Here is a 16,324-nt window from a genome sequence, read left to right as displayed (position 1 = left end):
TACAAACACATGAAGTATAATCGTGATGTGGACCAGCTCGGGTACAGTAGTTGGATACACTAAATTATATGTTTTTGAGGAACTAATAATGGTAACTTGATTCTTGTGTGAAAATGAAATCGCTTGGGTCAACAAGTTAAATAGGGCAGGGAAGATTTGCTAAAAAATAATTAATTTAAATGCAACGAATAGAATGGTCTTAGAAAAGCAGACTCGAACTAGCATTATGGCCTGGCTGAGCTTTTTAAACGTTTGTTAATCGATACATGAGACGGACAATCGAGGCTTGCCGATTTCTATTTTATCATATGAGCGAAAACGGGATAACAACAGTTGCACTTGTCAATAGTTTCCATTTATCCATCTAGACAACAGATTTATCCTTCTAGATAAATAAACGTGACGTCACAACATGGTGCGAGTATATGATAAAAAAAAATTTGCTATTCACCGCCCGGTGGGCCTTTTTGTAATCAGTTAGAAGTGTAGAATAGTAGATTGTATTGAATGCTGTGGAAGTAGTTCGTTACATGAAATAACAACTTTCTGATAAACGTAAATTAAATGTGTTTTTGAGCAACGAGCTTCGGTAACTGTCAAGGCGAGGTAGACACCTGTCGAACCACAATTACCGTAGCAATTTGATCAAAAATACAAAAGGGTGTTTGCGAGGATGACAAAGTTGTTTCCGAATCAATGAATTACGTATCAGTTTCCAATGCATTCTGTTTTACCGCCTACCACATGCCAAAGTTGAATTTCATATAAACATTCATGTAAAATGAACTCAATACTACACATGTAATCGTTCATTTTCGCAGTGGGCAAATTGCTATGTAATGTTCAACTTTCGCATGGGGAAGGCAGTAAAAGAAACTAAATTTTTTGAAACTCAATATGTTGACTGAAACCATGTAAGAAAGACACAAGTGCTCTATCGCAATTCACACTGCGAAAAATATCGTCCATAATCCAGTTGAATGTGTACGTACACTGTATCGATAAATTGTTCACTCACGACAAAAAATGGATTAACACGTTTATCACTGGATGGGGATTCGTGTGTAATTCATAACATTTCATCGATGTGGAAATAAACCGAAGAAGTTACAAAACACTATAAATAATATTCCACCATTCTGTTTTTTTATTCTTAAGAAATAATTAAAGTTTATTTTTAGCAATCCGTTTTGCTTCTTTCAAAAATAAATGTGCACCGCTGAAGTTGTACTGTCCTCCATAACAATATTTTGTACAAAAATTGACTAACTGTAATAGACTTTCTTTAATCGAATAACTGAAAATCTTATAAGCAAAAACTCAATTATATTATTTCGTATAACAAAAAAATTCTAAATATTTTCCATCTCGAACGGGTGCGTTAAACACTTTGTATATTTTGATGTGATTTCACACTAGATAAATTAACCGACTCGGAAAAAAATATGAAAATATTGAAAGAACGAAAATTGGTCCATTCAATTTAGAGATCTTTCCTCGGCAAATCATGTCCGAAAACTGATCGTTTATGTGAATGAAAATGAGTAAATGTTGACGGAGAAAATCATTTCAACTGATAGAATTTAGAATTTCGAAGAGAATGTGTGGTCACTCCAAAATTAGCACAAATTATGATGATACACAAACGTTTTTCGTTACGAGTGCATGTGAAAAGACAACATGTAGACTTTTGTACTTAAGACATATCAGATGGGATATGGAAAACATGGTATTTTGTCTTAGTTATACTCACACAAACACAATACATGCATGTACGTATTAATTACCTTTAATACGGATTTCATAGTCAAACGCACTTGTATGGTAGGAGCACACATAAGCAGTGTGTTTGTATGAGTGAACCAGTTGGAAAAACAGCTGAAGCACACTTTAACACAAATTCGGTTGACATTAGCTGTATTTACAAACTGCAATGTTTTAGTCTTCTACTGCACCATATAAGGTATAAGGATACGGTACTTTCAGACATAACCTCACTTAAGTTTCGTTAAATGTATCGTTAATTCATTCATTTGTATAAGATTTTTTTAACGTGGATGTGTATGGCATTTCCTAACGTGTATGACATTTCAAACGGCCTTGATGAAGATGATCTAAGTTCATTTTCAAGGACGTATAAAATGTCATTCACGTTAAAAATGTATACAAATCAATGAACAAAACATTTAACGAAACTTAAGTGGTGTTACGTGAGAAAGTACCGTAAATGAAAGATTTTCTATGTGAAATTCTGCAGTAATAATCTACTCGAAATGGAACTATTTTAAGTGGCTTGTCTCCAGAATTTTTACAGTTGGTATGGCCGACTAACTATTGCAAAATTTTGTCTAAACTATCGTTTGATCTTTTGAAGAAAAAAAATGTGGTTGCAGCCTTGTGTCATAATTACACATCTAGAGCCTTTTTTGGGCATTGAATGTGTGTCAAAAAAAGACACGAGAGTTTCACTTTTCGTTATTGAGTTGATTAAATAAACACAACCCCGTCACGAGTCGTGACTCACGAGTGCCTAAAACAGCATAACTCTTGATTCCAGTGTCAAGACCATCTTGCCAGAGTCCATACATTATCACATTAGAGAAAGATATTATTTCCAGAAACTGGATGAATCACAATTGATGCATCTACCAGGACATTTAGATTTATTTTGAAATGAAAATTTTGAGTACAATCCTTCGATTACCATCCTCTCTAACACCTAGCTTCCACATGTCTTACATCAGAAAACGAAATTTTGGCTGAATTTTTGATAGGATCCGACTCCAAGCAGCAACATTCATTCGGACAGTGTTTTTGCAATTTGAACACATCTTGAGCTTGCAGCTTTTCGAGAAACGACGGAAATGGCGGTCGGACCTTTTCGCATGGAACTTCAATGCTCAGCGAAACACATTTAACGGAGGCATTCGGTGTCCGACATCCGGATGCTACTTTCTTCACACATCTGGATAGCGGTTTTTGTCCATAACCGACACATTTGTCGACGTCGCTTTTATCGATGCTCATGTGGCGAACTGCAGTAGCATTTCTGAAAGCTCCATTTGCCATTAAAGTTTTACTTGCTTGCAAGAATTTTGTGGAAAACATTTCGGATTTTGATGTTCTGATTTTGTCGAGCGTAAATTTAAGGTGTTCTGATCAGTTTGATTTTTAGATTTACAATGAGGGGGCTTTAATGTCAATGCCAACTTTAGCTTAAAAAGTTTAGTCTACTTGAACAATTCGACAAGTGTTTTTCAGTAAACAAGCGATGTTTACGTAGTCATACGCTTCGAGAAAAGATTTTCTCCCGACTCGAGAGTCTTGAGCTTTGCGCATGGGGAGGGTCTAAGATTCGTTGAGAAAACTATTTTAGAATCGTTGCGAATAATTCATACTCGGAAATTTTCGAAAATTCCCGCTTTCATGTTAGTTGAACGCACAAATTTTTGGGACAAAATCATTCGCTTTTATGACGCGACAATGACAGCCCCGATCTCGTATCTTTTTGACAGCAACTGTCACAATATAACCAAAAAATTTGTTGTGCAATTTGTTTTCATTTTTGTTGCCGTCTTTATTCCCGATTTATCGAAATGGCAGCAATAATTACACATTTGCTTCGACGAGCACCAACACTGTATCCGACTAGAGTTATTGTGTTCAACTACAGACGAAGTCACCAAATCGAAAGCAATGTTTCATCTCTTCAAAATACGGAGCGCTCAGCTGAAAACACCAGCGAAACATCCAATGCAAAGCCGGTTAACCTGACAAAACTGATGGACTACCTATCTCTGGATGCCAGTAACCTGCAGCGTGTCAATTACAAACTATTGCATAATGTCATCAACTCAGCTGTGAAAGAGTATGTGTCGCCAAGTGAAGGCGCTTTCCTATTGGAATGTTGCACAATGCTGCCCGACATGGACAAGCAGGACAAATCGAAACTCATCGACACCATTTGGAATGAAGGAATTTTGAAAAGCGGCCAACCAAGTAAGGAGCAAATTATCGCACTGTTACGTGCGTACAAAGTCATCGGTCGAACCATTGAGGATTTCAATGCATTCTTAACTCAACATAATTGTGATGGAGATGTGGAAGTGTACGAAGAGTTTCTGCATTTGGTGTGCGAAAATGGGACAGATTGCGATGGAATCGTCAAAGTGTTATCGGACATAAAGAACCGAGGGTTTCCGTTGACAGAGAATCTATTCAATGCGCTGATATTGGGTCATTCACAGAATAAGAGTGTGGTGAACTGTGAAAAGGTCTTAGAGACCATGGTGTCGGCCAATCTACCTCCTTCATCTGAAACGTATACGTATCTGTTACGAGCCTACATAGAAAATGGCGACGTCGCGAAGGCTACCAAAGTACTGTCTGAGCATGGCGGTACATTCAGTCAAGAGCAATCATTCTTAATAATCAGAACGGCAGCCGTTAATGACTGCATTGATTTGGTACGAAAAGCAATGAAACTATTGCCAGTCGACACGTTACTTAATAAGAACGTGGTTCCTGGACTCCGTAACATTTGCACCGAACTTATAAACATGGACAAAGTTGAGGTGGCTTACTCCATCATCGACAATTTACAAAAAATCAAATTCACCGACGGCGAGAGTACAGATTCGTTTGGCATGTTCTTCATCAACGAAATGGTTCGTCACAATGATGACTGGCGGAAAATTATTCAAATCGCTCAGAGACTCGTCGACTCAGACCGCAACAAACGAGCAGTGCACTGTTGCTGCGAATTGATGTTAAGATCAAATTCACCGAATTCGTTGGATTGCCTCAAATATCTGAATGGAATAGAGCCACTGCGCCCGCATTACTTTTGGCCAATATTTCTACAGCAACACCGTGTGAGCGGAGAGACTGGCATACTGATTGTGTTGAAGGAAATGAAAAACCTGAACGTTCCGGTAGATGAAGAAACACTCATTCACTACGTGCTGCCGAAGCTTAAGATTACCATGAAAAACGCAAAACAAGGACTCAAAACACTTTGCGACGAAGGTGTTCCCATTAATGTGCTACTGACCCCAGCCTTGTGCCAGTTACTTTACCAATTAGAAGTGAACGGAGCTTTAGATATATTGAGGGCACACAAGACGAAAGTTGACGGTGACCAACTTCTCGGCTTTTTGATTTCGACTGTAAGGAAATTAAACGCAAAATCTCCGATCACTGCGTTCGCCCAATTGGTTCACACAATCAGAACGAGAATGCAAAAAGATGATTGTGACTTGGTCGGGCGAATATTGATCGAATCTATTGCCAGGAACGGCAGGACTATCGATGCATCGGTATTTGTATCACTTTTGAATGAGTTCCACGCAATCGGAATTAAAATTCCCACCGTCACATACGATCAGTTGCTAGTGCATGTCCGAAATAATCTACCAGTTGAGTCCCATAAGAAGGCTACGGTGCTGCTGCAAAAAATGTTAGACAAAACAATTGAAACGCCACCGGCGCAAACCGGCATGGTGAAACATCCTCGAGATATGACTGTAGCCGAACTGGAATGCCATTTGATTGAACTGCAATCGAAGAATTTGAATTGTCGGGGTGAGTACAGCACGGCAATTAGTAGATGAATGGCCGGATTCTGACTAAAGTTAATTTTTCATCCGCACGTAGGTGTTCTTCGACGACTGCTGCAACTACTGGTGCGTACGGGAAAATACGACCGAGCACTGGAAGTCAATCAATTGTGCAAAGAGAATAAAGTCGAATGCAGTCCGGGGATGTTAGGCAGTGGTAAGAATTCGGAAAAAATATTTTAATTGCAATGTCGTTGCAACTCAACGAAACCTTTACTCATTCCAGTAATGGAGTTGATGGTTCACACAAAGAATTTAAGCGAAGCTGAGAAAACTTTCAAACAGCTGAAGAAAATGCATCCCTCGTTTCCCATTGACGAATTCAAAGTAATCGATTTGGCTTCGTTGATGATCGAAAATGAGCGCATCGAACCGGCGAGGAAAATTTTACAAGATCGTGCTAAGTCAAACCTTAAAGGTGGCACACATTGCCATAAGAACATTTGGGCTCTGCTGACGAATGTAGCGACGGTCAGTGCAAAAACCGGTTCATCAGTTAATCAATCCGACGAATTCCTTCAATTTCTCATGAAGCTCGGCTACTGTAGCTTTCACAACACACTGGGAGGTCCGATCATCAAGGAATACTTACTGAAAAATGAAATATCCAAAGCGGTGACGGAATTCGAAAAACTTGTCGCGAAATATAAGAAAACGCCGATGCACTTTGAGTTGATGACCACATTGATTGAACTGTCGAATCGGGAGGATGGCAACGGTCCAATTTCACCAGTCGAAGCGAAAGAGATGCTGGGCAAACTTGCACGAACTGTGGTGTCCGTACATGGAACACGGAATGCTAACGTATCGTTGATAGTCGCTGTGGCCAAAGCCGGTACTGAAGGTCAACTGCGCAAACTGCTAATGGATCCGAAATTGGATTTCAATGCGGAATTGCTGATGAAACAATGCGAATATCTCGGCTCAGTCAGTGCTGAAGCGACACTCTTCAAATTGGCTAAATGCAGTCGAGGCTTGATGGGCCGTCTGTCCAGTGCGTTTAAGGAAGAAGATTTGTATAATCTACTGTTGAATGAATACGTTAAGGAAAATAATTTCTCGGGCGCGTTGTCACTGTTCGAACGGATGGCTGAAGACGAGGACATCCGATTGACAAAGGACTTCACGAGAAAAGTGGTCGATTTGTTTGAGAAAAACAATTTGGAATTGCCGACAGTGTTGCAGATGCACTTGAGGAGGTCGTAGACATGATGGTATGAGTATATAGTTGAAAGAACGCTGCGTGGCTTAAAGTATACAAAGAATTTTTAATTCGTCTAACTGTTACAAAACAAACGTTTTAAAAACATCGTCCTAGCAAGTCCTAGCACGGCGAACGTTGTACACCGCCAAGTTGTATCATTAAATTCGTTATTTTAGATGATCGAATAAAAATAATGTAAAATGTTCGGAGTATTTTTTACAATAAAAAATGTGGTCGTTGGCCAATGTACATGTACGTTTTTGGAGTAATTTCTTCGTTCTACACAGAATCGGTTTTTTGCTGATGTAGTTTGAGTGAACAATCAATCTAAGCTACAGGTACAGGGAAGTTTACATGTTCATTTAATAAAATCATATTGGACATTGCGGTGAAGTCATTTCAGTTCAATTCGCACTGAGAAAGGTTCTTCACGATTAAAGTGAAAAACTGATCACAGACTGGAGATGGAGAACATCGTCTCTGTCATGAGCAATCAATAAATTTTGATCGATACGAGAGTTCATTTGTTGTAGGAATTTGAATCTACTGTTCCAATAACAATGGGCGATGTAGAAGTTTTCCCAAATTATTTTTAATCGACGGGAAACATTCCTCTACCGGCCTCCCGAAAATATTTAGCGGCTGCCTGCTTCAAGGAAAACATTTTTTCAATCAAAAGTTTATTAAAAAAAAAAGGCGAAGCAGATCTCAGTCACAGTCCGTTGAACAACTTTTTGCTTAGAACAATGTTTTCCGTCGAATAAAAATAACTTGTCAGAACTTACAGCCTATTCAAAATCTTAGATCTCTTAACTGGTTAACGTCAGGTCCAATCTCATAGATTGAAAAAGTTGGCCTGTTTGGTGCTTATACCTTGAATAGGTATATTTGCAACATAAATGTAGTGTTGAGTGTTGTTGACTCAGGCCCGACTTGACCATACTGGTCGATCGGACGATGACTTATTCAATTTTTCTTCAAATTTCTATATTGGCGCTTTGTGTACGATTGTACGATTGTACTATTGTGTACGACTAGGTGAGGCGACTGACCTGAACTTAACCTGCTTCCGATTTTTAATCAATGCTCACCGGCAATGCAATGCAAATTAATGACGCAGAAACGTAATGCGAAACTCATTAATTTCGAAATACTGCGTTAACACAAGCATGATATCCGTCTCCCTATCTTCCGTTCCGTTACGGATCTTCTGTAAGGTTCCCGCGGTTAGTATCATAGTTTTTTAGTCAACACTCAACAATCAAAACGTTAGCCGAATACGAATCCTATGATCAATTTACTGTGAGTGCCACGAGTTCTAAGCTATGCCTTCGAGAGTGAAAATGGAATACCCAATTTGTCGAAATGTTCAAACTTCACTCCTCAAAAGAAAATCGAATTTTAGGAGTGATGAGATTTCTCCTTTCGACAAATTGTAGATTCCATTTTCACTGGGGATACCTTTCTGAAAACTGAATGATCTATAAAGCAATGCGCATCACTTCGAACATGTCGAGCAAAAACCCATTGGAGAAATCAATAAAATCTGTTTCAAAAACTGTCTCTTCTTCTTTGGTTACAATATTCTTGTCTAACAATTTTGAATTAAAAAAACAGCAAGTCCGACGACGAGCAGAGAACAAAATACAAAATCAATATGAACGGAATCGGCTGGATTCAACAAAGGTAAATTTGAAAAAAAAAATCACTTCAACACTAACACAACGCGTCTGGCTTGTTACATGGATCGCAAACCCGTACATCACTCATCCATCCGCGATCCGGAACCGGTCGTCTACCCTTCGAGCAATTCTCACACACCGCTTGACCGCAACTGCGACAATGATGACGCAATCGATCACATAATATCCGCAATGGTGACGAACGGCTCTGCTCCAATTTCGCCGACAATTCTTCAGCTGTGCCGAACGTGGATTTGCACACCGAACAATCGGGTGCTTCGGTATCGGGCACCCAGTACGATGGACGTGCCGATTCCTTTATAAAGTCTGAAATCATATTTGTCGCTTAGATCATGCGTCATTCGGGATTGACTGCGGATGTTTCGATCCGGATAATACCTTTCGGATAATCAAATACCGTTCGTACGGTCGACAATGTGTTTACGACCACTTCACCATAGCGACGGACACGAACGTCTTGTTCGTCCAATCCATTACTAACACTTCCTGCAGGTGAATTTATGATTCTTTGAATTTGGTCTTAATGAAATGAATTTTCACAATGGAATTAAGTCAACTGAAGGAACAATAATTGAAACAGCGAAATATACCTGGACACGCATCGTGTTTCTTCGCTAAAATCTCTTTACAACTATCACAAACACGAACTGGATACGGCCAACCACGAGCCGGAACTGGCATTTCACTGGTGGAACATTGATTGCAGTATCCTTCGCCACAGGCTCGACAGTGGTGCTTTCTTAAGTCGTTATGCTCGAAGTTTATTTTACACGAGTTGCACACCTAAAACAGACGTTCAGGGTTCAGAGCTTAGACTAACTTACAGAGTCACCGGAAGTCAGCGCCACATGAGTTTGGTATTTTCCAACGAAACGTTTAACAGAATAGTAGACCTCTGTGCATTCATAAAAATCTTTGAATTTTGACTTACAATAATATCAAAGTTTGGTCTCCAGTACGAAGGTGCCGCTTTGTCTGCCACCCAACTTGTAACCGCTTTTAACGGCTGAGCGCCAATTTTGCCCACTGTTTCCGTTAGATAATTTACACCATCCAATGCCATTTGTGCAGAATGTGCAGGCAGTTCGCCCGACACTTTTCCACTTTTCCACACATGAACAATCTCTGATCTAAAATGTCAATTTTCCGGATAATAAACCGACGGACCAATACCATGACGAATTGCAGCCAGCCACTCACCTCACAGCCTTATCCTCTGGATTTGAGTTTCCATACCAATATTGCCTAGCCCGGAATATTTCGCCACAATTCGGACATTCAATGACCGATCCGCTCCATGCAAATTTCGCCAATCCCAACCACGATTTGGAATCGTTGGTCGATTGTGCCGTTATTTTTACAATAACCTCGCGTCCATTCGTTAAGCACATGCGACACAGGTAGACTTTATTCTCGAACTGATGCTGGTACCGGCACCGGTTCTTATTCCGATGCTCTTCGCCCTCGATAACATGGCCCATAGATCGTTCACAGCGTTCCTTGCACGATTCACAGTGCACTCCACACGTGAAATACTGTTCGGGGAACGGATTGATGGAGGTTTCTGATATTTTTCCGTTGAATTTCATATTCAGTGCCTGCAAGGCGAACCAAAGATTTGCTATTTTGACGGATCAGTGCGATGAATTAGGAATACTTACGTCAAGCGCCTTGAATACAACTTCGGGCTGACGTCTACTTCGTACGGTTGTATTGTTTAGTTCAGCGTTCAAAGCTATCGTTAAGAATGTATAGTTTGTGGGTGGGACAGATGTCTGTACGCCAACATATCTGGAACGTGAAAATAAATTTTATTTACTCGAACCACCTCTTCCGTCTTCGCAATTATGTCCGTTTCCATACCTTATTGAACTAAATGCATCGATATTACTATTCTTAGCAGCGAAACGCTCACGCAAAATGTCTTCAGCACTTTTATCACCACCTGGTGAATTCAATCAAAGACTTAGCACACGTTAGCATAACAACAGAATGTGTGACCTACTTGCTTCGATAACCTTGGTATTTCGTGTCTCATGGAATATGATAACGGCTGGTCCTAGTGCCTGTGGCGATCCGGGTAATTCGAATGATTGCAATGCAGCCGAAAAAAATTTGCAAAACGCCTGTGATGCGGTCCCTAAAAACGTAAACATATCGCTGTGCAGTCTTTCGGATCTCGTTCGATAAATCACAATGTCCGATATCGCCAACAATTTCAACAGCATTCTCATCCGTCGACTCTCATTCTCTGTAATACCGAGCAGTCCTTCCGTATCAAGACACAATACACCGGTGGTCGGTTGATACGCGGCCCAAACACCTAGCGTACACGAATCCTGTGATTCGGACGTTCGGAACACTTCTTCCGTAGCACCATCGAAGAATAAATGATTCATCGTGTGGGACTTGCCGTCGCCGGTGTTACCAAATATCGACACCACTTTGATTTTTGAGTCCGGTTTACAGCCGAGTTGTTTGCAGAATAATTCTGCCGTTGGCACACACAATCGCTCCTTGCCATCCATCAGTAGAAAACTTTTTTCGTAGTGCATGTTTATGGAATTGAGTTCGTCGGCGGTATGATGAAGTAAAAGAGTTTTCGTTGGTTTACGCTGATAATCGTTATCGAACACGGCGGTCATTGGTAATGGTGTGTTTGGTGGTACATTTGATAATGGATCATTTTTGGTGTACAGGTTAGTTGTATCGTTTGTTATGTACATGGGCCTCATCGGATTTGAGTTCAATCTTATACTGGATAATGCGTCCCCTAGTATATCAGTCTGTATGGCATCATTAAGGTCGCTCTGTAAAAAAAATGATTTTAAATTTATTGACACTGCAAAACACCTCAAATTCGAAAGTTTTTGGAGCCAATTTTTAGGAAATTAATTCCAGAAAAATTCTTTTAAGAAAAATCCTTAAAATTCCCAAGTTTTCGAATTTTTTAGGAATTAAATTTCTAAAAATATGCCTGGCAGTTATATTTAGACCAAGAGCCTGTGTGAGCGAGCATATCACTTTCTAATATTTGTTTTTAAATTTATCGTATGGTGGAGACCTGAGCGAATTTATTCGGCTTAAACCGAGGCTTGGGGTGTAAATGACATTGTAGAGCGTAATTGTCTTCAGCAAATAATTAGAGGAATCATCTTTTGATGGTGTTAGCGTTCGACTTCATACAAAATTAAAAGTTATGTCTCGGCTAAGGCTAGTTTAAAATAAAAAACGCAAAAAATGGCCTTAGCCGAGCTATAACTTTTAAGTTTGTATGCAGCCGATCGCTGAAACTTGCAGAAGATGATTCATCTGATTAATAGCTAGTTGTTTGCTGAAGATACTTAAGCTCTACAATGTTATCCACATCCCAAGCCGAGGCTTTATCCCATTAAATAAAATCGCTCAACTTTCCTCTCTGGGTGTTACAATCATGTCCATTCAGAAAAAAGGTCATGGTTCGAAGCGAATGCCATATTACTATAATACCACATACGAAAACATTCGTTCCATTAGCTCGGAGTAAAAATTATTGATTTTCAACCGCATCAATCGGTGCATTAGGAGCATCAGGTGTCAGGACTTCTAGGATACAGAGTGAGTGCTGCAGAGTTTATTGGGGTTATAATCGGAGGAGGTTGTAATTCAAAAAGTAATGTTTATGATTGGTAAAAATTGGTCCTATTGGTGTAAGGGAATCTGGAGGAGACACGTTCAATTTTAAAAATGGCTCTGTTAGTAGTGGCACATTTGGTAATTGCTCATATTGATAGAGGGACATGTCTGCTATTGGCCACAAAAAATGGAATTTTTGAAAACGGGTTGTACGAGCGCACACAACGCTTTAAAGATGTTATCCGATTCAACAGTGATTTGTACGAATTTTTTTATACAAAAGGTCATTCGTACGATTGTCTTTAAAAATTTCTTTTCTTGTAACTAGTCGTAGACATGTTCCTCCACCAGTAAGACTAATCCATAAAATTTAATCTTCAGTGATTTTAAACGACCTTCGTAAAATCGTTAATTTTAAACTTAGGCGAGTCTTCACCTTTATAAGCTCTTTAAAACTCCGATTCCTTGGTGCGATGACTGCAAGTGCACCAAAGATGACGTTAACAATCAAAACAATTTTGGTCTTCTCAGTACTCCTTTCCTCAAAGCAAAAATATCCCAAAATATCAAAAGTTTCATTAGAAACACTCTAATGAATTCTACTATTCGATTATTCAATGGACGCTGAGGGCTATGTAGTTTCTTGTTCATAACAGAATTACACAATTACATCTACCTCATCGAGGCTTTTATTGCTCATGACAGGCTGCGGGAAAAATGCTGAGTTTGGAAATATTGGCCCTTTGTACAATGTTGTTAACTTAATCACTTAGCTCCCAATACTGATCACATTCTTCATTTAACTATTTTTATTTAGTGTTACTGAAATTCAAGTGCCTATCGATAGCAGGGGATTATGAAGCGATTGATTATTTCACTGATATCGTCAAAGGTTTCGAGAACGAAATGGCAAACGTTCGATTACATTGTAATAAGTTGTTCAATTGTTTACTTTAAAATGATGATAACATGACCGTTTAATAGAACTCGCCTCTCGCTGACTGCAACTACCTAAACAAACGTTATTGTTATCTGACAACAGTTTCATGGTTATTGGTTACGCATTCGATTGGCCTTTTGCATGATTTTTTTCATATTAGCCATCTCAATGCAAAGATAAAATATCATCAAAAAGGAAAGCGATGAGAGATTTTGTCGCGCTGCTCCACAAAAAGAGACAGAGTAATCGATTGTTGTCGTTTTACTTTTTTTTTCTGCAATTGATAAACTCAAATACATCAACAATTTTAAAATAAAAATTGACTAAACTCATTCGAGAAGAAACGAAGTCGAAAAAAAAAATCTATTGAACGTGCGACGAATGTACGACGCAATATATTGGGTTAAATATTATAATCACTATCGCATCAAACATCAAACGTGACAAACGCAATTGTATTAATTAAGTTGGATCGGAAATATCCAATAATAAAAATCACTTTCTTACCTCTAGCGTTAACGATGGGGATTCGAGTGGCTCCATGATCGAAGGGCTGTCATTCTTAAAGTTATTGTGCTTTGTCATGTTGGACATGGAGAATGTTTTCGTTCGGAAGAAAATGTAAACAACACACTTCTTAACACTTTACAATATCGTTCTTGTGCGTATGAATTACTTTTCCTATAATATAATTGGCAATGAGGTCGCGGTCGACGACTCGAGAGAGAGAGACTTTTCGTCGACACTCCTTGCAAATTTGTTTATTGTAGAATGCAAGTCTGTTTATTGTACACTAAATTTATTACACTCGTCTCAGTCGCATTTGCTTATATCAAATCACTTTTATCAACAAAAATGAATCGCATTTTCATCATGTTATCACAAATAAAAAATTGTCCTAAACAAATTGAATGAAAAGAAAAAAAGTTTCTTATCTGGTTTTATGGAAAGAATATTATAGTAAAATGTTGTCAGACAAAAGTTTAATAAATTTTTGCTACAAAGGAATTGAATTTTCACACCTCATTTCAAGGTCGATATCACTGCCACTTTTATTGTCTTAAAATCTGATGGAGTTTGGTTTTATCATTTGATTTACTTCGAAAATTCTTTGAAATTCTATTCACATTGATTACAATAGTAAAACGATTTAAAGTTTCAATTTATTTGTTTTATTTTTCATTTCAATGTCATTTCGTTCACTTACACCTTTTCTTGTTTTCTTGACTCACACACTGCGTGTGGTTGTACTAGGTTTGACGTTTGATTATGACGGGGGAAACGATACCAGAAGAAACGCGAGAAGTGATTCTTTCTTCATGTTAAAGCTGTTAAAGTGAACGCATATTTGGGCGGGATGAATTTAATTTTTTTGTTTTATTCTATCTTGTATAAGAAGTATTATAATAGTCAGGGCGCCGATTCTAGAAACATTCGTAACTTTTAGAATTCGTTACTTGACAGTTGCACGCACATGTATAAAATCCTATAAGAACTTTCAAGCTATGTACGAGTTCTTTAAACTTAAGAAAGGCATGAAAATCTTCGCCCAGGGCACCGATTCTCGAAACATTCGTAACTTGACAGCTCTAAAAGGATTTTATACATGCAAGTGTCAAATTACGAATTCTCATACGAATGCTGGGAGAAAGTCTTCACAATTTTTCGTTATATTTTACACGTTGGGATTTGATGCTCTCCCGAATAAAAATAAGTCTCAAAGGTTCGAAAAGAGACGTCTCACGTCTCACAATACAAAGAGAGACGTCTCTTTTGGAACTTTTGAGACTTTTAGTTTTACTAGGGCTTTGTTTGAATTTTGTTGATCCGAGTCGAATGCGAGGTACGAATGACTGTGAATTTAGACGTAGAAAGGTAGGAGGCACCGAGTTTTTGAGGAATCTCGCCCCAAGCGGCTATAGTAGGAATTTCGCGCCAACATTTTTCTGAACTTTGTAATTTTGGGGTGGTTTTCCGAGAAACTAAACATTGGAAGCGGGTGTGAACTATGAACTTAAAGCTCGGAACATATCACTTTTATCTGATCTGAATCTGAAAAAAGACGATCTGAAATTTCAGATTCAGCTCAGATGTAATCTGATCTGAATCTGATTTGAATCTGAAAATTTCAGATCGCATTTCTCAGATTAAGTTCATATCTGATCTGAAAATGTTTCAATCTGATCTGAAATTTTTTAGTTTAATCTGATCTGTTCCGAGCTTTAATTTTGATTAAGCTGGCTTTGAGCGAAATGCTACCTGAAAAATAAAAAATAAAACTTTTTACAGAATGCTAGCCCAAGAAAGCGTAAACTTTTCTTTTACGTGAAAAAAACAGAATTTTTATCATCGACATTCTAAATCAAATTCCACGCCCATTTCAATTGGAAATTGTCTAGGTAAACATAGTGTGGAGGTAACGCCATTCAGACGAGTGGCACGAAAGTTTGCTATAAACGCCATCTCTTCTTTCTTTTAAAAACACAAAATTGCTTAGAAACCTGGGCCATCTGTTTTATGATAGGCACAACATTTTGTGAAACACAAGTGAATCATAGTTAACCATTTCAAAAAAAAGGTGTCATTTGCATCGAACTATTGTGCTAAGCCGTGCGTCTGAATGGCATCACCTCCACCCATTACCCATTACCATGGAATTTACTTGTATTTCACAAAATGTTTTCACTATCTCACAACAGATGTCCCGACTTTCTATTCCATTTTTTGCTTTTAACGAAGGGATGAGATGGCGTTTGCAGTGAACATTCGTGCCACCGCACATCTGATTCGGTTATGGCATACCTCACTATATTAACCTTGGAAATTGTATAATATTTTTAAATACCGTGCAATCGGAAAGTTGTCGAACATGTGAACAATAGGGTAATAAAATACCAAACAATAGAACAATAGAATCTCTTCTATTGTTCTATTGTTTGTGATTATATTGTTATATTATTCCCATGTTCGACAACTTTCTGACTGCACGGTATTACAAGTTATACGTCGTGTATGCAGTCTTCAAGTATGGGGAAACATTTTCGTCTCGTATTTTCAACGTCGTTCAGAAAAACCGTTGTTACTAATTTATGCCGAAACCTCAATAAGGTTGGGAACATCACTATTGAAGTAGCCCCGAGGGTATTATACTAGTATTACACATATTCCTTTACAAATAGAAGTGTAATGTCTTTTCTACATTGTTGCATCCAACTCTAAAGTGCTGTGCTCTTACCTTTTTCAA

General features: G+C 38.5%; 3 protein-coding genes across 9 annotated transcripts in view; 1 reads left to right on the top strand and 2 right to left on the bottom strand.

Annotated features, from left to right (window-relative positions):
* LOC119069810 overlaps positions 1-1,509 on the bottom strand; it is a 34,124-nt gene extending 32,615 nt beyond the window's left edge. For 3 of the 4 annotated variants that reach the window (XM_037173972.1, XM_037173986.1, XM_037173994.1), the window contains exon 1: positions 1,019-1,509. The gene's annotated coding sequence lies outside the window, so the exon portion shown is untranslated. Of the gene's footprint in view, positions 1-992 lie in introns of all 4 variants that reach the window. The other variant, XM_037173981.1, reaches the window with a different exon arrangement.
* A 2,011-nt stretch (positions 1,510-3,520) lies between these two features.
* Positions 3,521-7,027, top strand: LOC119069738 (leucine-rich PPR motif-containing protein, mitochondrial). Its single transcript, XM_037173880.1, has 3 exons — positions 3,521-5,583; positions 5,656-5,775; positions 5,845-7,027. The coding sequence occupies exons 1-3, from the start codon at positions 3,597-3,599 to the stop codon at positions 6,822-6,824; spliced, it is 3,087 nt and encodes a 1,028-aa protein (XP_037029775.1). The 5' UTR covers positions 3,521-3,596; the 3' UTR covers positions 6,825-7,027.
* Positions 7,028-8,367: 1,340 nt separating this feature from the next.
* On the bottom strand, positions 8,368-14,327 carry LOC119069747 (zinc finger FYVE domain-containing protein 1-like). 4 transcript variants are annotated; one of them, XM_037173908.1, is made up of 10 exons: positions 14,103-14,327; positions 13,588-13,978; positions 10,531-11,335; positions 10,389-10,470; positions 10,187-10,316; positions 9,726-10,123; positions 9,457-9,655; positions 9,116-9,308; positions 8,904-9,011; positions 8,369-8,831 (listed from the first exon to the last, which is right to left on the bottom strand). In XM_037173908.1, exons 2-10 carry the CDS (start codon positions 13,672-13,674, stop codon positions 8,539-8,541), a joined length of 2,295 nt encoding a protein of 764 aa, XP_037029803.1. In that variant the 5' UTR covers positions 13,675-13,978; positions 14,103-14,327; the 3' UTR covers positions 8,369-8,538. The 4 variants fall into 4 exon arrangements, with proteins under 4 accessions (XP_037029785.1, XP_037029795.1, XP_037029803.1 ...); XM_037173892.1 differs by having other exon boundaries at positions 8,370-8,831; positions 8,904-9,044; positions 14,103-14,326; XM_037173890.1 differs by having other exon boundaries at positions 8,368-8,831; positions 8,904-9,044; positions 13,588-14,326.
* Positions 14,328-16,324: the final 1,997 nt, after the last annotated feature.

This window comes from Bradysia coprophila, chromosome II (genome assembly GCF_014529535.1).
Source record: "Bradysia coprophila strain Holo2 chromosome II, BU_Bcop_v1, whole genome shotgun sequence".
In the NCBI taxonomy this organism is placed as follows: Eukaryota; Metazoa; Arthropoda; class Insecta; order Diptera; family Sciaridae; genus Bradysia; species Bradysia coprophila.
Note: the sequence above shows the minus strand (reverse complement) of the source record. Positions and strands in the feature narration are given on the sequence as shown.

Excerpts from the sequence above, each read along its gene's own strand:
- LOC119069738 (XM_037173880.1), top strand. The coding sequence starts at position 3,597 with ATGGCAGCAATAATTACACATTTGCTTCGACGAGCACCAACACTGTAT. Across the intron at positions 5,584-5,655 it reads GAAGAATTTGAATTGTCGGG|GTGTTCTTCGACGACTGCTG; the intron begins GTGAGTACAGCA and ends ATCCGCACGTAG. Across the intron at positions 5,776-5,844 it reads TCCGGGGATGTTAGGCAGTG|TAATGGAGTTGATGGTTCAC; the intron begins GTAAGAATTCGG and ends TACTCATTCCAG.
- LOC119069747 (XM_037173890.1), bottom strand. The coding sequence starts at position 13,674 with ATGTCCAACATGACAAAGCACAATAACTTTAAGAATGACAGCCCTTCG. Across the intron at positions 11,336-13,587 it reads CCCCATCGTTAACGCTAGAG|AGCGACCTTAATGATGCCAT; the intron begins GTAAGAAAGTGA and ends TTTTTTTTACAG. Across the intron at positions 8,832-8,903 it reads GGTATTTGATTATCCGAAAG|ACTTTATAAAGGAATCGGCA; the intron begins GTATTATCCGGA and ends ATATGATTTCAG.